The 24,332-nt window shown below is 43.4% G+C and overlaps 1 protein-coding gene across 1 annotated transcript in view; it reads right to left on the reverse strand.

The window, feature by feature from the left end:
* NDUFV2 (NADH:ubiquinone oxidoreductase core subunit V2) overlaps positions 1 to 24,332 on the reverse strand; it is a 77,350-nt gene that overhangs the window by 32,482 nt on the left and 20,536 nt on the right. The window contains exons 3-6 of the mRNA XM_082257366.1: positions 23,882 to 23,944; positions 23,577 to 23,693; positions 5,251 to 5,419; positions 3,781 to 3,890 (exon numbers count right to left, since the gene is read on the reverse strand). Of these exons, the coding sequence (XP_082113492.1) occupies positions 3,781 to 3,890; positions 5,251 to 5,419; positions 23,577 to 23,693; positions 23,882 to 23,944 (459 nt within the window). The remainder of the gene's footprint in view (positions 1 to 3,780; positions 3,891 to 5,250; positions 5,420 to 23,576; positions 23,694 to 23,881; positions 23,945 to 24,332) is intronic.

The raw sequence follows: 24,332 nt of genomic DNA on the forward strand, positions 1-24,332 counted from the left end.
TCCAGCATTTGTCTGTAATTTAGCCTTATTACAATTCTAGCTTTAACTTTTTGTATCATCTAAAGAATAGGTTTTGCCGTATACATGTATTTCTAAAAGACATGTTCTGTATTTGAACACTAACCAGGGGATTATATACAGTACTTTACAAAAGCATTAGTATGCTATGTTTATAAACCAGCTTAAAGACATATGGTAGTCAGCTTTTGAAGAACCAATAAGCGTGAAACAAAAATTGGCTTATATAAAATAGCTAATAATGACATTATCAGATGCACATGTACATTCCAGGTGCTTATCAGGACCAGGGACATAAAAGCTAATCCCAGCATTATCAGGGGAATAGAGAAGAAACTCATTTGATGAGTATGAATGCATCAAAATGTAAAGATCAATGTAGAATTTTAAAGCCAAATCGGTACTATCTAGTGTACAAAAGGTTTTAGAACGGTGCCAGGTGTAAAATTGCTTGGGCACATTGATTACCTGAGTCCTGGAATTTGTCTAGATCAGGGATGTCCAACCTTTTGACCTTCCTGGGCCACATTGGAAGAGGAGGAATTGTCTTAGGCCACACATAAAATACACTAACAATAAGGATAGCCAATGAAAACGTCAGGCAGATCACAAGTGAACGATCACCGATATAGATAATGTACCTATCTGAGTAATAAAACTTCAGGTTTTGGGATTTTTTTTTTGTTTATTATAAAAGAAAAAAAAAAAAAAAACTAGTGCAAAATTTGACACGATTTTGGATTTAGAAAAAATGCATCAATATCTGGTTCGATGGATCCAGTAGCAATGCTCAATTAATTCTTAAAGGTGCTCAGATATGTTGGTTCTAATGTTGCCCTTCATGTGTTTTATCCCTGAAAATATACTGAACAGAATTATAAAAACGCAACACTTGTTTTTGCCCCCATTTTTCATAAGCTGAACTCAAAGATCTAAGATAACCGGGATTCATCTGTGAAGAGAACACCTCTCCAAAGTGCCAGATGCCATTGAATGTGAACATTTGCCCACTCAAGTTGGTTAAGACGACGAAACGCAGTCAGGTCGAGACCCCGATGAGGATGACGAGCATGCAGATGAGCTTCCCCAAGATGGTTTCTGACAGTTTTTGCAGAAAGTCTTTGGTTATGCAAACCAATTGTTGCAGCAGCTGTCCGGGTGGCTGGTCTCAGAAGATCTTGGAGGTGAAGATGCTGGATATGGAGGTCCTTGGCTGGTGTGGTTACACGTGGTCTGCAGTTGTGAGGCCGGTTGGATGTACTGCCAAATTCTCTGAAACGCCTTTGGAGACGGCTTATGGTAGAAAAATGAACCTTCAATTCACGGGAAACAGCTCTGGTGGACATTCCTGCAGTCAGCATGCCAATTGCACGCTCCCTCAAATCTTGTGACATCTGTGGTATTGTGCTGTGTGATAAAACTGCACATTTTAGAGTGGCCTTTTATTGTGGCCAGTCTAAGCACACCTGTGCAATAGTCATGTGGTCTAATCAGCATCTTAATTTGTAACACCAGTGAGGTGGATGGATTATCTCGGTGCTCACTAACACAGATTTAGACAGATTTGTGAACAATATTTGAGAGAAATAGGCCTTTTGTGTACATAGAAAAAAAAAGTCTTGAATCTTTGAGTTCAGCTCATGAAAAATGGGGGCAAAAACAAAAGAGTGTTGTGTTTATTATTTTATTCAGTGTAGTTGCTCACAAAATATAGGTGCTGCTGAAAACTGATGACATGAATAAAGGCCGGATTGTGAAGAGTTGGAGATTTTTCTTTGGGAAGATAAAAGTTATAAAAAAGTCCAGTAAAGAGACGCTGTCAAATTTTTCTATGGCCACGTGTTCACTAAGGTGTAAACGCATTTTTACCAAATATTGGAAAAAAAAAAAAAAAAAAAACACTTAAGCAGGGATCAGTAAGGTGTACATGGACACTGGTGTCTGCAAGTGGTCCTTGCAGGCTCTGCTGCGGCGCAGTCAGTGACAGTCACAGCTGACTTCCACCTCCCTGCCACTGCCCGCCCCAATCAGGTCCACTACTGCTCAAGTTGCACCTTGTGCTTTGGTTGCCCCGCCCCAGGCCCTGAGTCCTTTAGAGTGGAGGACTCTGAGGAGAACGGAAGGATGTTCCAAGTTCCTCCTCTAACCTGCTGCCCATGCCGTGCCTGCCACTGGTCTCTGCAGTGCGCAGCATGCCCCAGCCCGCCCGGGCCCCAGCTTCACGTGAGAGACGCGAGTAAGTCAACTCGTCATTCATTCTGCACCGTGAGTGTGTGTCCTTTTATAACAGCCAGTCCAGAATTTTAAATCGGATCATTAAAGGAGATCTATGGGGGGACCCTGTTTGGCCTGCTCTAAAGGGGGATATATTGGGGACCCTGCCTGGCCTGCTCTAAAGGGGGATCTATAGGTGTGAACAGCCCTAGTAAAAAGGGATCTTTGGGGACCCTGGCCTGCTCCAAAGGGGATTTCTCGGAGGGACCCTGGCCTGCTCCAAAGGGGATTTCTCGGAGGGACCCTGGCCTGCTCCAAAGGGGATTTCTCGGAGGGACCCTGGCCTGCTCCAAAGGGGATTTCTCGGAGGGACCCTGGCCTGCTCCAAAGGGGATTTCTCGGAGGGACCCTGGCCTGCTCCAAAGGGGATTTCTCGGAGGGACCCTGGCCTGCTCCAAAGGGGATTTCTCGGAGGGACCCTGGCCTGCTCCAAAGGGGATTTCTAGGAGGGAACCTGGCCTGCTCTAAAGGGGGCTCTGGCCTGCTGTAAAGGGGGCTCTATGGGGACTCTGGCCTGCTTTAAAGGGGGCTCTACGGGGACTCTGGCCTGCTCTAAAGGGGGCTCTGGCCTGCTCTAAAGGGGGCTCTATGGGGACTCTGGCCTGCTCTAAAGGGGGCTCTATGGGGACTCTGGCCTGCTCTAAAGGGGGCTCTAAGGGGACCCTGCTTGAATTTAAAAATATTTTAAACATTTCATAACAGTATACGACAAGCAGTTTTTATATAAATGTTATTTTAAACTTATTTGTACTTGTAGAACTAGGCCAGAGAGTAGACAGCGTGTTTTTTGATGTTTTTAATTTGAAATGTACCTTGGTATCCTTCACAAAAGGTCTGTACTTTGGAAAATGTCCACCACAGCCTTGCTCCGTGCCTATCCCTGCTTTTAAGGAAGTTTACAATTTGTGTTGGGCCATATTCATAGCAGTTTTGTGGCCGCATGTACTTACCTTAGAACGAGCCCCCGCCGTGCCGCCCGCTTAGCTGGATGACGGGCGACATTTCCAGTCGCCCGTCTTCCGGGATCGCGGCATCCGCCCATCTGATTGGCCGGAGCAGCGGTGACGTCACTCCCGCGCACTCGCGCAGGAGCCGACAGTCACGGCACGGGGCTCTGAAGAAACGGCACCAGCAGCCGTTCCTTCAGAGCGCATGCTCCAGTGACGTCACTGGATCTATCTAAGGTAAATATCTCCTAAACGGTACATGTTTAGGAGATATTTACAGTACCTATAGGTAAGCCTTATTATAGGCTTCCCTATAGGTACAAGTGTCAGAGGAGGGTTTACTTCCTCTTTAATAGGCTTCCCTATAGGTACAAGTGTCAGAGGAGGGTTTACTTCCTCTTTAATAGGCTTCCCTATAGGTACAAGTGTCAGAGGAGGGTTTACTTCCTCTTTAATAGACGTCGGGCAGAACAAAGTGAAGGACACTCAGACACACAGGAAAAATGAAGACCAAATGAACATTTTAAATCCATATACTCACATAGTAGTTGTCATTAATTTGCACCATTGGTGCATTTACACAAGCTCCTAGACACTCAACTTCAGTCAAGGTGAACAGTTTATCAGGTGTGGTCTCTCCTACATGGATTCCTGGAATCACAAAACACAGCTTGTCTGGACACGTGTCACTATTACCACAGACATAAAATGTCTACCCAAAAATTAAGTGGTAAAACCAAAACATCAGCATGACTACAATTCTTTTTCAGAAATGTCAGGTTTTCTTTGCACTTACAGCACCCTACCTCTAACATTTAGTCAAGAGAAAAAGACAGCAGTCAACACAAATCGAAATTCCACTGATTTCAATGCAGATTATGGAGGAGTTGTTGGAAAACACATTTAACTAAAAGCTAAAAAGGGTGCTTACATAGCAATAAATACAAACTGTTTTTTCTGGGTCTTTAAAGGTGCCAAAAATTGTACCAAAATATGCCCTACCGTTAACATTAAAATTTCACTCAAGAGTTAAAAAACAAGTGTGATTTGGACTTGGCACCATACATTTACAGGTATATTACATAAATATGGATACATAAAACGTATTTCCGTGTGTTTCACAGTCAATCGCTATGTATTCTCCTCCATTCAACAGCAAGGTTCCCAGATGGATATTAGGGTCCACTCAGGGGAAACAATGCAATAAATATGATGTGTTTTGTGGGTATCCACCTCCACTTTCTCGGGTTCTGTGAAACAAGACTGTTGTATGTGTAGAGGCCTGTGGATAACTTCTTGTGAGGTCATAATATATCACAGCCAATGCATCTTTTTAGTCTCCCCTCCTATTCCCGTTATCCCAAAATGCCTTCCACCATATTGAGCCAGAAGAAAAAAAAAAGGGGGGGGGGAAGAGGAGCAGGGTGGAGGAAATAGGAGAGAAAAGGGTGAAAAACAAGAAGGAGGGAGGAGAGAAACAGAAGGGGGAAAAGAGATCTTTCCACTTCTCATCTACCTATCCTGGTAGTTGCTGTCGCCTGCACAGAGGTCCACTGTCCAAAAAGGTTTGACGGCCATCCAGCCATTACAATTTGTCCTTTGTCAAAGTCGCTCAAATCCTTACGCTTGCCCATTTTGTTTCTGCTTTCAACACATCAACTTCATGGACAACACTTTAGCATCTAACAAATTATCATACAGGATTTATATAGTAAGAAAAATAGTGCAGTGCTAAAAGTGTGTGAGTAAATGTGCACAAAGTAAAACGTGAACAATCAAACCAAAATGCAAAAAATCAAAGTCCAGAATGTCCATAAGGTGTAAGCTGTAACTTGAAAAAGGTGTTGATTTATATAGTGCCAGTTTGAGCAGCACTTTACAAAAAATAAAAAAAAATAAAGAACAAAAAAAAAAAAAAAAAAAAGGGGGAGACTTGCAATACAAGATGATTGAGAAGGCATTAAATAACTTTTATGACAATGAAAAAAAATAAGATTTTTAGGAGACTTACCAAGCTTCTTTTTGATGGCTTCCAATATCGAATCAGAATCTCTAAGCATGCAAGGCGTTGTCGTACAAATTTGAATATGGTACTTTCCTACTGGTTTTCTGTTATACATGGTATAGAATGTGGCCACTTCATAAACTCGCATAGCAGGCATCTGCAAGACTTCAGCAACCTGAAAAAACAGAAAAGGGGAAACCATGAAAACAGAAACGTCATATATTATTACACACTTATTCCAGAAATGTTATAGATAGGCAACTCCGATCATCAAATTGATTAGCATTTCCAAAATAATAACTACCGCAGTAGGGAAAAAAAAACAAAAGATACTCAGCATTTTTCCAGATCACTGTTCTGTTTATTGCAATAATGTTTTTTTAAATACATGCTTACGTAGGTATCACATTAAAGTGGTTGAAAAGGCCGTAGGTTTTTTACCTCCATGCATTCTTTGATCCTGAATTGGGCATCTGGATATATTAATTTGTAATCTCAGAAAGAAATGTTCAGTTTTTAACAGGTAACCTGCATACCAGGAACCCTTAAAATGGAGACATGGATGTGTACTCTAGATGTGTCTAATATTACAAAAAAAAGAAAAAAAATAACCTATAAGACAGCACCCAAGGTGAAAAGTGAAACTATAGTCTTAATCAGGGCTTTTTTTCTCAGACAATAGGTGCAGGAACTCCCTCCTTCTGAGTCCCCCCTTGTCTCTATGCCTTACCCACCTCTAAGCACCGTCCCTTGGTTCCACCCTTACCCACCCACCTCCCAGTACTGCCCCAAGAATCATTTTGTGGTCCTAAATGATTTATATGTAATTTGTTCTTGCCTAATAACAACAAGAAAAACATTAAAATAGATCCCCTGGAGCCAGCAACAAAAGAACTCTCATACAACAATAGACTCCCCCAGAAACAATGGACCCCACCCCAACAACAAAAGGCCCCCCCCAAGCAACAATATATCCCCCAAACACAACAACAGACACCCCCCTCCCCCCCCCACACACAGCAACAATGGACCACCCACAAGAAAGTACCACCTCCCAGCAACACTGGACCCCCAGCAGCAACAACAGATTTCAGAGCAGCCAGTATCAATAGACCCTCCAGCAGCCAGCAATAATCGACCTTTCCCTCAAAAGTAGATCGCTACCAGCAACATAAGACCCCCCCCCCCCCAACAACAATAGATCCTCCACCATCAACAATAGACCCTCACACAAAACCAGATCCCTACCAGTGACAATAGATCACCCAGCATCAATAGACCCTCCAGCACACCCCTTGCTATTACATACATTCAGTGCTGGAGGTGCCGGAACTGCGTTCCCCCGCGTTCCCGCTGAAAAAAAGCCCTGGTCTTAATTATCTGAAATAAAACAGTTAAGATCAAAATCTATATTGAGCCCATAGGGCCTCAATTTCTTTATCTCATAAATCCATCAGGATTCATGCTGACTAAGGAGCTTTGATTTTATCTGACCCCCTCCAATGTTTGTGAAATTTTCTATACCCCAAAAACCAAGTCCAATGGGACTTTTGTTATAGACTTCCCTGAAATATCCTGAAAGCTGATGGTTCTTGAATCCGATAGAGATGTTATAAATATGTTTTTTTATTCTTTTGGCCAGTTGCGTTTCGTTCTTTTAATGTACTTTAAATTGCAAGGGCACTGAATACAGTCAACGACACCCTCTGTATTGCACATGATCATATCCTTAATTTCGTATTCTCTCTGTGTGACTGTAGATTGGAAGTATTTTCACCTCCTAATTTTCCTTATTGTTTTTTTGCAGCCCTGGCATTGGCCATAGCTGTAAAATCCTTTTTTGATCCAGAAAAGTAGGGATAATATTTCTTGGTGGATCAATGACACCCTTCACAATCCTATCCCTTAGGTTAGGGGCTCTTTTGTATACAAATTGCACCTTATTTGGGAGGATTTTATTCAATTTCTTATCAATCAGTAGGATAGGCCAATGTTTGGATATCATTTTCTCTATTTTCTTACTTTGCCTTTTGGAATTTAGTACTATGGACCCAGTGTAGTCCTTTTCTTGATCCCTTCTAGCTTTGTCCTTAATGAGTATATTTCTATCCATTTCTGCTACGAGTCAAATCTGTTTTTGCATATCAGTTATCCGCAAATCTCTTACCAATTTTCTGCGCCTGTTCCATGAATGTCTTCATCTCTGTACAGTTTCTGCTTAACCAAAGTAATTGTTCTCTAGGTATGTTCTTAAGCCAAGGACGATGGTGACCGCCCCAAAAACCTTTATTATTCATATATGGTTTGCCCCTTCTGGGGCAAACCATATGAAAATAATTATGGTTACAACACAGGAGATAGGATCTATCCCTTTTATAGCCCTGTCTCTACACAGAATAGATTTGATCCCCTGAGAAATAATTCTAGACTAGCACCACCACATGATGAGGATTTTTTCGACTGATGGGGAACAGGACAGACCCATACACGAATCAAGAACACCAAAAAGAAGAGTGGACGCAGAGAAGGAAAGAAGAAAAAAAGAGATTAATAGGGGAAGGGATTTATAATATCAGCCAAATCTCCCAATCCAAGGAAGAATTAAAATTTATTAGACCAAGGCCTTAAATTTGCACCCTCTAAAAATCCCAATAAAAGTTGACCTATATAAGCATACAGAAGTATATTCCAAAGAGCAATATCAAAAAATATACGTCAACGGAAACAAAAAAAGATGGCATAAAAATGGGAAAAAACAGTGAAGAAGCGATTAGACATGGCAACCTTAGAAACAAGTCTACCTTCAACCCGCAGCTAAACGAGAACAAGTTTGTAGATGTTTTCAAGAGAATGGGCGTGGAAGATCAGGAGGAATTAAAGATAAAAGAACACAAAGACCCGATATATAATCACTAAGGGGATATGAGAATTAGAGAAAAAGAGGGATATAGTTGTTCGACCAGCAGACAAGGGAGGAGGAATAGTAGTCATTTCTAAAATGGACTATAAAAAAATAAATAGAGAGGCTGCTTGAGGATGGAGGGTACATATACAGTACTCAGAGAGAATCCCACAAAGAAGTACAAGTACACATCATATATTTAGTCCCAAAAATCCGGTAAAGCCGCTAGAAAGACCTATAGTTATTGGAATTGGATCATTTGGCGCCCGGAGGAAACAATATATCGATGGGTACCTGCAACCCTTAGTCCAACAAACAAAAGCATACCTCAGAGATATGAAGCACCTATTGCAACTTTTGGAAAAAGTACAACTGACAGAGCGGAGTATATTAGCGACTGCAGATATTCATTCACTATGTACTATTATTAATCACGCAGAAGCAGAAAATGCAGTAAAATGGGTTTTGGATAAAGATGACCAACTGTGTAGTAGACAGTCTTTTAGGACAGCCACCTCAGAGACCTTAGCTCCTCCCTTCGCAGGAAACACTGTCTTAGCCAAGAAGATTTAAACCCTCTATCAGCCGGCACCCCTCAGATCTCCAAAAGTACCTCTTGCTAACTTGGGAGACAAAAAAAAAGTCATACTAACCTCAAATTTCCTGACGGTCTTATGTCCATAACTTCTTTGGGTGGGTAACGGTGCTGTCTTGAAAGACTCCTGGAAAAGACGTTACCGGTAAAAGTAACTAGATTGTCCCTAAATGTCTTTTAGGACAGCCACCTCTGAGAGGATAAGCGAGCACTTACCCTTTGGGTGGGACCACCGCTTGAAGGACCTTATGCCCAAAAGCCTGATCCTTAGCGGACAACAGGTCCAGCCTGTAGAGCTTAGTAAAAGGTCGAAAAACTGGACCAAGTTTCTGCCCGACAGATCTGCTCTGGCGAAGCACCAGACCTCTCTGCCTGAGAAGTCGCCATATCCCTAGTGTAGTGTGCCCTGAAACATGCCGGGACCTCCCCAACGCTTACTATGTAGGCCTGACTAATTTCTAACCTAAGCTTTCTAACGAATGAACGTTTAGAGCAGTGGTTCTCAACTCCGGTCCTCAGGACCCACTAACATGCCAGGTTTGCAAGATAACTGAAATACATTATAGGTGACATAATTTGCTGCTCAGTGATTGCAGTACTCTAGTCTACAGCTCCCCAAGGTAATATTTAAAACCTGGCCTGTTAGTGGGTCCTGAGGACTGGAGTTGGGAACCACTGGTTTAGAGGCTTTAGAACCCTTACTAGCATCTGAAAACAAAACAAAGAAGGAATCAGACTTCCTAAATTGCTTTGTACTATCCATGTACTGAAGGACACACCTAACACATGTAACTTATAAAAGTTATGCTCTTGTTCACCCACAGGACCTGAACAGAAAGTTGGTAAAATGATTTCTTGGTCTCTTTTTAAAATGGTCTCTATGAAACCTCAAGGTCACTTTAGGCAAAAAAGCCAGATCTGTCCTAAAAACTATACAATCTGGAAAAATCTGTAGAAAGGGAGCTCCAATTGAGAGGGCTTTTAATTCACTAACCCTCCTGATAGTAGTGATCGCCACAAAAAAATAAATAAATACTGTCTTGAGGGTTAAAAACTTCACCAAAACAAGACACAATGGGTTCAAAACGGCTTTCCTATAAGCGCCTGCAGAACGAAGAATAAACCCCACATTGGAAAAGAGGGGTTGCAAACCAGCCTCTGCCTGCCTAAAGCTTTCAAGAACCTAGCCACCCAAGGGTTTTCATCTAAGGGGTCTTCTAGAAAGACACTAAGCGCAAATATCTGGCTTTTCAGGGCACTGATGGCTAGACCTTTATCTCCCCCGCACTGCAGAAACTCCAGCACTGCCACTGGGCTGTGCACGTCCAAGGAGCTTTCTGTGCAACAGCTGTCTAAATGCCTCCCAAGTTTTTCTTTTTTAGGTAAATGGGGAGCCTTTTTCTTCTTCCTGCTACTAAGAATAGTCACCACCAACCGGTCTGAAAACCTCGCTTTTTAGCAACTCCTTCTCAGAAGCCAGATTCCCCCACTCCACCTGGGGACAGCAAATCAGATCCTTGGAAAGAAGGTGCTCCTGAAATGGCAGAATCCAGGGGGGTCCAGGGCCAGACCCTTCAGGATCGAAAACCACGGTCTCCTGGGCCAGTGCAGAACAATGAGAATAAGGGTAGTACCCACGTTCTGAAACTTCCTCAGGACCATTGGTAGCAGTACGGGTGGGGATAACACCTGGAGAAATGTCAGCTCTGAGTAAGCGCATCTACACTCCCAGCACCCCGTCCCGCCTGTTCAGGGAGAAGAGCCACGTTTTTGCATTTTCTCGCAAGACAAACAGGTCCACGCATGGCACCACCCATCTCTGAGTGACCATATCGCCTTCCTCAAGGTTCTTCTGCTTAGGAAGTCGGCCACTTATTTCGAATCTCCCTTCAGGTGTACAGCCCAGTGGGAGCGCACACAAGCTTTGGCCCACTGAAGGATTCCTTCCGCCAGAGCCCAGAGTCCCCCCTGCCGGTTGACGCAAGCTACTGCTGATGAGTTGTCCGAGCGGACCTGCACATGGTGCCCCTGGAGTTCTGTCTAGAATGCTCTGAGAGCCAGCATGAATGCCCTCAGTTCTCTCCAGTTCAAGGATCCCTTTGAATCTTTGCTCGTCAAAGAGCCTTGTACCAGTCAAGAGCCAAGGTGTGCCCCCCAACCTGTGCCACTTATGTCTGTTGTGATGACCCTGGAAACTGGCAGGACCCACGAGAGACCTTGAGACAGGTTCGAGACTCTCCTCCACCACCAGAAGCATCTTTTCACCCAAACTGGCACATGTACTAGGGAGCCGAGAGACCCAGAGGCAGTCCAACACCCCAAAGATAAAGAGCTTTAATGGATGGAAGTGGAGCCCCGCCCACTGTATTGCAGGAATTGTGGCCGTCAACAACCCCAGTGCTGACATGGCCTGTCTTATCGAGATAGACAGAGCAAGGAGCCTGTTACAGAGCAGTCGGGCTAGCTTCTAACTTTTCTCCTGAAGAAGAAAGACTTTCTGCTGCCTGGAATCTAGCCCAGAAAAGTGACCCTCTGGGCAGAAACTAGACTGGACTTTTCCAAATTCAGGAGCCACCCCAGACCCTACAAGATGCTCCTTGTTGAAAGCAGATTCCTGGAGAACTGCTTCTGAGAAGGGGCAAACAGGAGCAGATTGTCCAGGTAAGCAATGATTGAAATAAATGCCACTGACCCACAAAAAAGCTAAGACCTTTGCCATGACTTTGGTGAAGATGCAGGAGGGGGGTGGGAGAAAGAGGACAGGCTGAAGGGGAATGCCCGAAATTCAAGGTGGAATGTTACATACTGTACATTGTATTCCCCTGTATGTTGTGGTCTTTAAGGTGCCCATTTAATAGTTTTTTTGAAACTATCGATGCTCCCTGCTGATACGACTGCTTGTGAAAGAGAATTCTACATCCTTACTGCTCTGACAGTGAAGAACCCCTTACGTATTTTAAGGTTAAACCGTTTCTCCTCTAGTTTTAGTGAGTGGACACGGGTCTTATTGTATTCCCTTTCTCTGAAAAGTTTGTTCCTTATGCTAGGGTCGCCAGTACAGTATTTGTACATTGATATCATATCCCCCCTCAATCGTCTCTTCTCCAGAGAGAATAAGTTCAGTGCTTGTAGTATTTCCTCATAGTCGATGCCCTCCATTCCCCTAATTATTTTTGTTGCCCTTCTCTGGACTCTCTCCAGTTCCAGCACATCCTTCCTGAGGACCAGTGCCCAGAACTAGACAGCATACTCCAGATGTGGCTGGACCAGAGTCTTGTAGAGTGGGAGAATAATCTCTTTATTTCGGGAGTGAATCCCTTTTTTATACATGCCAGTATTCTGTTTGCTTAGCTTGATGCGGCTTGGCATTGCATGCCACTGCCAAGCCTGTGGTCTACCAGTACCGCCAAGTCCTTTTCCATCCTAGACTCACCCAGAGGCCCCCCCCCCCCCCAGTGAGTAGCTTGCTTTCGTGTTTCTGACTCCCAAGTGCATTACTTTACATCTTTCAACATTAAACCTCATCTGCCATGTAGTTGCCCACCCCATTATTATGTTCAGATCCGCTTTTAAGGTTCCCACATCCTGCATAGAAGATATTGGCATGCTTAGTTTAGTATTATCCGCAAATACTGAGATTGTACTCGATATCCCCTCCTCTAGATCATTTATGAATAAGTTAAACAGGATTGGCCCCAGGACAGAACCTTGGGGGACCCCAGTTTCCACACCCACCCAATCCGAGTACTCCACATTAAATCACCACCCTCTGGCTCTCCCCAGGAGCCAGTTCTCTATCCAGGTACTCACCCTATGGTCCATACCTACCTTCCTTAGTTTGTACAGTAAACGTTTGTGGGGAACGGTGTCAAAGGCCTTTGCAAAGTCCAGATACACCACATCCACAGGCTTACCTTTATCTAGGTGGCAACTCACTTCATCGTAGAAGGTTAATAGATTGGTTTGGCAAGAACGATTTTTCATGAATCCATGCTGATTACTACTAATAATACGGTTTTCATTACAAAAGTCTTGTTTGTGGTCCCTCAACATCCCCTCCAAAATCTTGCAGACTACGGATGTTAGGCTAACCGGCCTATAGTTACCCGGGATATATCTCTGCCCTTTTTTAAATATTGGTATCACGTTGGCTTTTTTTCCAATCAGCTGGCACCATTCCCGTCTGCAGACTATCCTTAAAGATCAAGAATAATGGTCTGGCTATCACCTGGCTGAGCTCTTTAAGAACCCTCGGGTGCAAGCCATCCGGTCCTGGTGATTTGTTAAGTTTCTCTAGTTTAGTTCTAAGTGTGCCCTCTGCGGTCCTTATGGCCAGCCTGAGAAACCTTTGGACAACTTTCGGCTATGGGAATGTTCAGGTAAGCGTCGATCGGGTCTATAGATGCCATGAAGCAATTTGGGGGTGGGGGGGAACCCTTACCGAGAAGACCGAATTCATCCGGAACTTCTTGTAAGCTACCGAGGCGTTTAGGAGTTTTAGGTTTAAGATGAGCCCAAATTTCCCCGAAGGATTCTGCACGACGAAAATGTGGGAATAGAACCCTCTGCCCATCTCCCCCAATGGTACCCTCACCATGACCCCCTGCTCTTCCAGATCTTTCAGGGAGGAAAGTAAGGCTGACACCTTTTCCATGCACCTTGGTAACTTGCTGACAAACACCCTGTGCGGGGGGGAGGGGGGAGGATCTGGGGGCAGGGGGGGGGGGGGTTGAGAACTCCAGATGATAACCCCTCTTCACGATGCCCAAAATTAATTGATTGTAGGTGACCACTTCCCACTGTGGGAGAAAAGCCCCAATCTTCCTCCCATGGTGATCAGCTCGTCATTGAGTCTTTCTGGGCTGTTCGGGAGGGCAAAAAAATGGCTCCCCCTCAGCCTCTGCCCTTTTGGCCAAGATTTTTCCGCCCCTCGGTCCTTTGAACCAAAAATTTTTTCAGAGGGTAAAACTTCCTATTTGTTCACCTCGCCCACGCTTGACAGGAAAGGAGTTTTTCCTGTCAGCCGTCTGATTCAGGACAACCTCTAGCCCTGGGCCAAACGAGTGGTCCCCTGTAAGAGGAATCCAGCAAAGCTTAACCTTGGATGCACTATATCCCTGCCAAGTTTTAAGCCAGACCTTGCAGAATTGGCCAAGGCTGACGATCTAGCGGACATAGACACAGATTCGGCTGACACGTCCGCAATATAAGCCACGCCCCGCAGGAGTATAGGGAAGGAAGACAGAATTGTTTACGGCAAGGTCCCGGCTTCAATTTGCGTTTAAATCAGGGTTAGCCAATACTCCAGATTACGGGCAACCACCGTCATCGGTATGGCGGGTTTAAGATTACCCAGCGAAGAGTCCCAAGTCTTTTTTAGGACTGAATCCATCCTTTTATCCATGGGATCAGAGTGCCCATATCCTCAAAGGCAAGATCTTTCTGCCTAGAGACCTGAGAAAAGGTTGCGTCCAGTCTAGGGGAATTATTCCAGACTGACAGCTCTTCCTCAAAGAGGACTTTCTTTCGGGGTCCTGCCAGTCCTTTTTGACAGCTTCTACCAGGACGTCATGTACCAGAAAGACCCTCCTTTTCTGTACACCCAGGCCCTGGTACATCTGGTCAGATACAGATAGTGTCTTATCCTCTTGGAGTTCCTAAAGGGGTATAGATAGTTCCCAAAAGATCCTCCACCTCTTCCAGGTTAACTTGTACTGAGAAACCCTAGTGGATTCACCATCCACCCTTCTCCCTCAGATTCCACCTGGGAGCCTGAAGCTACACTATCAAGCTCCTCAGCTTTCTTTTCAGTGTGCCCAGTGCCCCTCCACTGGTGGAGAGCACAGCTGGTGCAATCTCCTGCTGCGCTGGCTGAGGGGGGAGCCTGGGGCTACGGAATCTGCAAGCTGGAAGACAACGCTTTAAAGGATTGAAAGGTGCTAGAAAGTTCCTTGACAGATGCAGACAGGTCAGTACACTGCTCTCTCACTAAGCCCTCAATACACTCCTTACAAAGCGCTTTGGCCCAGGATTCCCCCATAGTTACCCTGCATTATGGACACCTACTTTTGGAACTATGTGGAGACTTGGATTGATCTGAGGCTTTACTTGAACACAAAAATACAGAGAAGGCTATGAAAATCTGCCCCGGGCCCCTCCCCCAGCCCGTAAATAAACAACAGCGTGACACCAGGAGGGTACCCAGAACAACCACCAGGGTCCCAGAATCACTAACCTAACTCCCCCCCAGACCAGCAAGAGGGGACAACACCCGTGGTGCTAGCAGGGTAATTGTAAAGGAACACCACCCCCAGGGTCCCCCTTACCTTGGAATGGTTGGTGCTTGCATCGCCAGGAGCAGTCCCCGCAGCCTCTGCTTCAGACATCTCCCGGAGGGGTGGTCCTACGCCTCTGAGCCTCCTACTGTCCCCACAGCATTAAGGCCAGTACCAGCCATGTGCCAGCTCCAATCTTCAAACTCCGGCTGGAACCAGAAGCCACAGGTCCAGCTAAAGGGTCTGCCTCTACCGGAAGTGACGTCAGCCGCCACTTGGTCCAGGCACAATCTCCAATGCTGGCCGCAAGATGCAGAAGGACCGGGCGCACCTCCGACAGCACCCCCCCCCCCCCAGGCGACAAAAAGCAGGACCCCTGGAGCATAATTCCCCCCCCCCCCCCCCAAGGAGAAGCTGGGGTGGCACCGAGCAGCCCTACAGGTAACTCCGGGCTCCCCACCCAGACCCTAGCTGCAGCACATAGAGAGACCTTAGCCTCTCTCTAACAGGAAAACCAGCCTCAGCCTCCCCAGCTGAGGAAACACCAGAACTGAGGGGTGTCGGCTGACAGAGGGTTTAAATCAGGCATGTCCAACCTGCAGCCCGAGGGCCACATGCGGCCCGGAACCTCAGGCAATGCGGCCCACTGCCCCCTGACAATTTTTTTTTTTTTGCTGGGGAGGAAGGAAGTCAGGTCGGGGGCACGGCCACAGCATCTTCCAACTAACGGTAGGCAGAGGCTGCCTCAGAGGGGGGGGGGGGGGGGGACCATGTGCAGTGTTTCTGACTCCTATCAGTGACTTGAAGTGGTCATGGTGGTTAGAGTGTTCCTTTACTATCGCTCAGAAGAAGTAAACCTCTGTATACTGATATACGGTATACTGATTCCATTTCGTTTGATCATCCTCTAGTTGTGTTAAATCAGTGCGGGGGCGCGACGGCGTGGCAGCATTTTATTACTTGTATACTGTAACTATAGTATAGATTTAATATGCGGCCCGAGAAAATTTCTCTACACTCAATGTGCCCCAGAGAAGCCAAAAGGTTGGAGACCCATGGTTTAAATCTTCTTGGCTAAGGTGGTGTTTTCTGTGAAGGGATGAGCAAAGGTCTCTCAGAGGTGGCTGTCCTGAAAGACGATTTGAGAAATATATAGACAAATACTTGGACTATTGCCTCTGCCATAACTGTTTTTGGTAAAGGGATAAATATAACAAACAAATGAAAGGGATTGCCATAGGGGCCAGATTTGCCCCCAGTGTGGCAAACCTCTTTAAGATTTGTGGGAAAGACAGACTTCCACAATAAACGAGCAGAATTAAAGATCTACTGTCGGCTCATTGCTGATGTGTTCCTCTTTTGGGAAGGTGACATGCCCAGTCTGCAGCAATTCATGAATAAATTGAATAATATTAATTTGAACATAGAACTCACATTCATGGAAATGGCGCAGAAAATTGGTAAGAGATTTGTGGACAAAGGGTAAGCCGAGACTGATATTCAAGAACAGATTTGACTCGTAGCAGAAATAGATAGATATATACTCATTAAGGACAAAGCTAGACGGTATCAAGAAAAAGACTACACTGGGTCCATAGTACTAAATTACAACAGGTACAACAGGTAAAGTAAGAAAATAGAGAAAATTATATCCAAGCTTTGGCCTATGCAACTGAATGATAAGGAATTGAATAAAATCCTCCCAAAGAAGCCGCAATTTGTATACAAAAGAGCAAACGTCCAAAAACACTATAGCACTAAACCCAGGGATATGCTTTCATTGCACGTCTTTCTAAAATGTCTATTAAGGGTGCAGCCCTTTTCTGAAGGATCCTGGAGCTCCGCTTTAATGCCCATAATGACTGGCCAGTCTTCTCTACACCTGTCTACACCCTCTTTTAAACAAATAGGTTATATGAAGCACTCATTTGGTGTACTGTTAACAGCACTACTCTTCCTTATCCTATCTTTAACAATCTGATGGGCAGTAGACAACAACATACTATATACCCACCAATCAAAAAAGTTTAAAAATGGGAGTAAAAAAAAAAAAAAACCCAAAAAGGTATCTTTTGTCCCGAAAATGCCTTACTGATCAAGAAAGTCTGAAAACTGAAATGTAAGCAAAGGGCTTACCTTGCCAGAAGAGTATAAGCAACACCCAGATCATTTCAAGATCCTGGTTTCAGGTCCCAGGGTCACCGGTGTATCCCTCTGGCTGGCTTGCCAACTGTTCTGGAAATTTTATAGATGGCAACTCCTATTCTCATATTTATTAGTGGTTCCAAATTAATGATAACTATTGCAGTACATAACAGACACAAAAAAGATACTCTGCATCTTTCCAGATTTTTATTTATTTTTTTTAAATACATACATGCTTACCTAGGTATCATAATAATACAATTGGGCTTTTATGGTAACAAGGGAAGCAACAGACAGGCTAATTTCTTATCAGGACTCAAAAGAATGCAAATTCGTAATCAAAACATTATTAGTGCCTTGTGCACAATGAGTGCATTGCGCAATAAATAGGCAAAGCATTCAAAATAGTACACCGTTATACACAGAATTTACTATTTATTTTACACACTATACATTAAAACAAAAGGGAAACCGTTGATTTTCAGTAGAAAAGGGTAGCCGACAGTCAGTGTCTGCCAATAGGGGTGCGGATGAAAATATTGCCTTTGTTTTCTAAGCTGGCAGCATTTTCCTGTAATACTCCTTTGCTGGTCCTTGCACAGGGGGGATATGGTGTTAAAGCCCAGAATTTCCTCCCTTATTAACCACTTCCATACAGAGCAGTTACCTCCCCTTCCTGCCCAGACCAATTTTAAGCTTTCAGCGCTCTCACACTTTGAATGATAATTACTCAGTCATACAATGCTGTACCCAATCAAATTTTTTATAATTTTTTTCACACAAATAAGAGCTTTCTTTTGGTAGTATTCAATCACCACTGGGTTTTTTATTTTTTGCGATAAGTTTAAAAAGAGCAAAAATTTGGAAAAAAAAAAAAAAAAAAAAAAACACATTTTGTTTTAGTTTCTATTATAAAATTTTGCAAATAAGTAATTTTTTTCATAAATTTGGGCCGAAATTTATACTTCTACATATCTTTGGTAAAAATAACCCAAATTAGTGGTTATTATTTAGTCTGTGTGAAAGTTAGAGTCTACAAGCTATGGTGCCAATCATTGAAAATTGATCACACCTGATGTACTGATCACACCTGATGTACCGACGGCCTATCTAATTTCTTGAGGCCCTGAAATGTCAGGACAGTACAAATACCCACCAAATGACCCCTTTTTGGAAAGAACACATTCCAGGGTATTTACTAAGAGGCATGTGAGTTTTTTGAAGTTGTAATTTTTTTCCCCACAATTCCTGTGAATTTTTTTTATTTTTTTTTTTACACAAAATTGTCATAATAACAAGTTATTTCTCACACACAGTATATGCATATTTGCAATTACACCCCAAAATACATTCTGCTACTCCTCCTGAGTATGGCAATACCAAGTGTGAGACTTTTACACAGCCTGGCCACATACAGAGGCCCAACATGCAAGGAGCACCGTAAGGTGTTCTAGGAGCATAAATTACACATATAATTTCCTAACGACCTATCACACTTTTGAAGGCCCTGGAGCACCAGGACAATGGAATTACCTACAAAATTACCCCATTTTGGAAAGCAAACACCCCAACGTATATTTTATAAGGCATAATGAGTCTTTTGAACATGTCATTTTTTTCCACAAGTTTTTGGAAAATGTGAAAAGAAAATGAAAACGCATTTTTTTTTTTTTTTTTTACACAAAGTTGTCAATTTATAAGATATTTCTAACACATAGCATGTACATAGCAAAAATGACACCCCAAAATACATTCTGCTACTCCTCCTGAGTATGGCGATACCACATATGCGAGACTTTGTCACAGCATAACCACATATGCGAGACTTTGTCACAGCATAACCACATACAGAGACCCAATATTCAAGGAGCACCGTCAGGTGTTCTAGGAGCATAAATTACACGTATAATTTCATTACAACCAATCACACTTTTGAAGGCCCTGGAACACCAGAACAATGGAAACCCCCACAAAATGACCCCATTTTGGAAAGGAAACACCCCAACACATAATCTAGGAGGCATGGGCTGCAGAGAGGTACTCGGGTACTCTTATGAGCTTCAGAGAGGTACTTGGGTAATCTGATGGGCTAGAGACAGGTACTCAGGTAATCTGATGGAATGCATATCGGTACTCGGGCACCCTGGGCTGGAGACAGGTACTCTGATGACAGGTACTCGGGTACTCTGACGACAGGTACTCGGGTACTTTGAGTACCTGATGAGCAGGTGACAGGTACTCGTGTACTCCAATGACAGGTACTCGTGTACTCCAATGACGGGTACTCCAATGACGGGTACTCGGGTACTCCAATGACGGGTACTCGGGTACTCCAATGACGGGTACTCGGGTACTCCAATGACGGGTACTCGGGTACTCCAATGACGGGTACTCGGGTACTCCAATGACGGGTACTCCAAAGACAGGTACTCAGGTACTCCAATGACAGGTACTCAGGTACTCCAATGACAGGTACTCAGGTACTCCAATGACAGGTACTCCAATGACAGGTACTCAGAGTACCCGAGTACCTGTCATCAGAGTACCCGAGTACCTGTCACCCCCTGGGGGAGCTCATTGCGGAGAGAGAACCCAGCTGATCACGTGGTAAACAGCCAATTTCATTAGCTGTTTACCTTGATCGGTGATGGGCTCAGTCCTAGGGACGAGCCTCATCCCTGATCGGCGCGCGAGGAGCCCTTCTTGCCGGTGTCATTTTACTATGGCCGGTATAGAAGTGGTTAAAGAGGAAGTAAACTTCCATCTTTAAGTTTTTCCTATAGGCAAGCCTATAATAAAGGCTTACCTTTAGGTAGTGTAAATATCTCCTAAACATACACCGTTTAGGAGATATTTACTGTAGATGCAGCCAGTGAAATCACTGGCGCATGTGCTCTGAAGGAACAGCCGCCTGTGACGTTTCTTCAGAGCCTTGTGCCGTGACCAGTGTCTCCAGCGCGCATCCTGGCTCCGGACAGTCACAGAGCTGAAGTCAGGGAACCCGGAAGGAAGACTGGGTGGATATGAACAAAGTCTGCAGCGATAGTATCGCAACGCTGGAATGCTTCATTTTGAGGTAATATTCACATAATGTGCCAGTATGAGATGCATACTAGCACATTATGCCTTTGCCCGCCAAGTAAAAAAAAAAAAGAAAAGTGCAGTGGTTTGCAACCAATTTAATGTGGTTTCAGCCTTCTATTTACTGTTACCCTGTCCAGCTGCAGTTTAATATTTTACTTCACTAGTTTGTGCTGTGCAAGTTAACTTTGCAGCTTCAGTATCCGTTTGCAAGTCTGACACTTCTGAGCTCTCTGAAAGCAGACTTTCTGGTCATTGGGGCTGTCTATCCTATAGAACCAGCCTTTGCACATTCGTCAGTCAATGGACTTATCCTATAGAGCAGGGATCCTCAAACTACGGCCCTCCAGCTGTTGCGGAACTACACATTCCATGAGGCATTGTAAGACTCTGACATTCACACACATGACTTGGCATGATGGGAATTGTAGTTCCTGAACAACTGGAGGGCCATAGTTTGAAGACCCCTGCTATAGAGGTTCCATATTCTATTTGCAGCTTGTAAGTTTTACAGGTACCTTTGTGCTAAGCATGTTTTAGGTAGTTCAGTTTTTCCCACCCCTTGGTAGACCCTGCGTTGGGATGTACCAATGGCTAAGAGATCCAAGATCTCTGCTGTGTCTGTCAATGAACTTTAGATTTTTTTTTTTACTCACTATAAAATCCTTTTCTCTGCACTTATTGAAAGACACAGCACCCACCCCTCTGATTGTAAAGTCTGTGACTAGTGTTGCTACATTACCTGCTATGATAAACAGAGCTGCCTCTAGCGAATGGGGGATTTAACCATTCCAGGGACCACTCCTGAGTGTGGTCCTTTAACCTAATGGTCAAAGATCCAGGATTTCCACTTTATCCTTTAGCCTAGGTTAATACTGAGGGTGGGTTTGAAATCGTGTGAGTTCAGCTGAACTCGCACGATTTTAAATCTGCATTTTCAGTCCAACTTCATGGGCAATTAGACATCTGTGCGGGCTCTTGCACAGATGTCTATTGAAATCACCCCCTGAAGTCGCCAAAAGTCGTGCAGAAACTACTTTTGGGGATTGGTGTGGCACCGAAAAGTTGGCATCTCACAGATTCAGACAGTGCCATTGCCGGCAATAGGCTCTGATTTGACATGTCAAATTGGCCCAATGTGAACATGGGCTTAAAGCGTATCTAAAAAAGGCAAACATTTTTTTTTTTTTTTTTTTTTTTCCGTTTTGGATATAGTAAGGGAGGGTTATACCCCTCCCCATCTATGTCACATACAGAAGATTTCCTTTTACTTTCTGTTCAAATAGCCAAAACTGAAAGATGACATCCCTCCAAAGTAGGGGGAATCCTGGGGTGTCACCAGGGAGTCTAGAACTAGTATTTCCTTCAGAAGATTTCCCCTCTATTGGTGTTCTGTTGTCATCCTAAACTTTGGGATTTTCTTTTACTTTCACCGATATACATTTCATTGATTCATTGTATACAGCCGTGGCTATAAGTTTTGAGAATGACACAAATATTAATTTTCACAAAGTCTGCTGTTTCAGTGTTTTTAGATTTTTTTTTTGTCAGAAGTTACTATGGTATACTGAAGTATAATTACAAGCATTTCATTAGTGACAAAGGCTTTTGACAATTTCATTAGGTTTATGCAAAAAGTCAATATTTGCAGTGTTGACCATTCTTTTTCAAGATCTCTGCAATTTGCCATAGCATGCTGTCAATCAACTTCTGGGCCACATCCTGGCTAATGGCAGCCCATTCTTAGATCATTAACGCTTGGCGCTTGTCAGAATTTGTGGGGCCTTTTTGTTCACCCAGTTCTCAATGGGATTAAGGTCTGAGGAGTTTCCTGGTTTATTGACCCAAAATCTTGAGGTTTTATTCCCCAAGCCACTTAGTTATCACTTTTGCCTCATGGCAAGGTGCTCCATCATGCTGGAAAAGGCATTTTTCGTTACCAAACTGTTCTTGGGTGGTTGGGAGGAGAAGTTGCTCTCGGAGGATGTTTTTGTAACATTCTTTATTGATGGCTGTATTCCTAGGCAAAATTGTCAGTAAACCCACTCCATTGGCTGAGAAGCAAGCCCACACATGAATGGTCTCAGGATGCTTTAATGTTGGCATGACACAGGGCTGATGGCAGCGCTCACCTTTTCTTCTCTGGACAAGGTTTTTTCCAGATGCCCCACACAATCGGAAAGGGGATTCATCAGAGAAAATGCCGTTACCTCAGTCCTCAGCAGTTTAATCCCTGTATCTTTTACAAAAGATCAGTCTGTCCTTGATCTTTTTCCTGGAGGGAAGTGGCTTCTTAGCTGCCTTTGACACCAGGCCATCCTCCAAAAGTCTTCACCTCACAGATGCACTCACCCCTGTCTGCGGCCATTCCTGAGCAAGCTCTGCACTGATGGTGCCTCGATCCTGCAGTTGAATCAACTGTAGAATACAGTCCTGGTGTTTGCTGGACTTTCTTGGGCACCCTGAAGCCTACTTTACAAACGCAGTGGAAATGTTGGGGTTTTTTTTGGGATTAAGATAATTTTAATGGCAAAGAGGGACTTTGCAATTGATTTCAATTAATCTGATCACTCTACATAACATTCTGAAATATATGCAAATTGCAATCATAAAAACTAAGGTAGCAGACTTTGTAAAAATATTTTTGTGTCATTCCCAAAACCTTTGGCCATGGCTGTTTAGAAACAAATAAAGGCAAATCCCCCCAATGGGGGCAAAGACAGCAATAAAAGCTGACAGGTGTTCTAATGTCTCTCCACCATTTCAAAAACTTGCCCATTTACACTTTGATGAACACATAAAAAGGTGCGCAATTTTAACCCATAACATGTTAGGCATCAATTTACTCAGCGTGACATCTTTACCAATATACAAAAAAAACCCGGCTTGTAACTTTATAGTTTATTTATATTTTTAATTCAGTGAAGTGTATTTTTTCCCAAAAAATTGCATTTGAAAGACCGCTGCGCAAATACCGCGTGACAAAAAAAATTATGCAAAGACTGCCATTTTAGTCTCCAGAGTCTTTGCTAAAAAAAAAAAATATATATATATATATATTATATATAATGCTTTTGGCTTCTAAGTAACTTTCTAGCAAAAAATACAGATTTTAACTTCAGCAATAGGCTTGGTCCTTAAGTGGTTAAAGATTATATTCTGTTTGCACACACCTAGGAGTACTAAAAAGGAGGGGGGGGGGGGCGGGGCGTCTAGCACTACCTACCTTTACTGTCCTTGTCTGTAGGTAGGGGCAGTATACCAAGGTGGTGCGGTTTTGGAAGATGAACAAAATACAAGATTCCCTGAAGGAGCAGAGCATTAATGATTTTACCTTGTTCATAGCAGAGATAGGCAACCATCCATTTTGTCTTTGTGCCAAATCCAGCACTGGAATTACAGCTGCAGCTTTGTGACCTTCTGGGTAGTTGCCAACTATAGCTTCTATTCTCTTTTGAAAGAAAAAAAAAAAAAAAGAAAAGTATGTTAAAACATTAATCTCATCAGTATTGTAGATGCTTGTAATGAAAAGCAAAGCAATTTAGATGCAGGCTCTGCAGCCACTAATGGTGTTATATAAAAGGCCGAGCCTGTTCGGTTATATAACAGAAATGTCTCCTGTTAGCAAACACAATGTACCTTGTAATTTTCTGGAGTGAAGTCAAAGGGTGTATCTGGGTTGTTCTCAGGGGTATCTCTGTGCTGCAGAAACACAAATGAAAAACATCATAAGCCTGATACAGAATTACATATTCATTTATCCACTTCTGAAGCAACTTGACATGAAAACTACTCTATGTGCTTTCCTTTTTGTACTGAAAGGTTTTATTTTTCTAAATAATGATAAAAATGCTAAAATGTATATTTAAATGACTGTTAATCTAGTACAGACACATGACAGATACCACAAAGTTAGGAAGAAAATGGAATGCTTTGCATATGTAAAACACTGCTTTTAAAAAAAAAAAAAAAAAAAAATGTTATATAAAATTAGCCTGAGTTAGTACACCAAGAAGTGATATTTGATGTATAGGTGGACTACAGTTGGTTAAATCATCCACTGCCTATTTTATACTCTTTGTAGCATCCT

This window comes from Pelophylax lessonae (genome assembly GCF_965119305.1).
Source record: "Pelophylax lessonae genome assembly, chromosome: 5".
Lineage (NCBI taxonomy): Eukaryota > Metazoa > Chordata > Amphibia > Anura > Ranidae > Pelophylax > Pelophylax lessonae.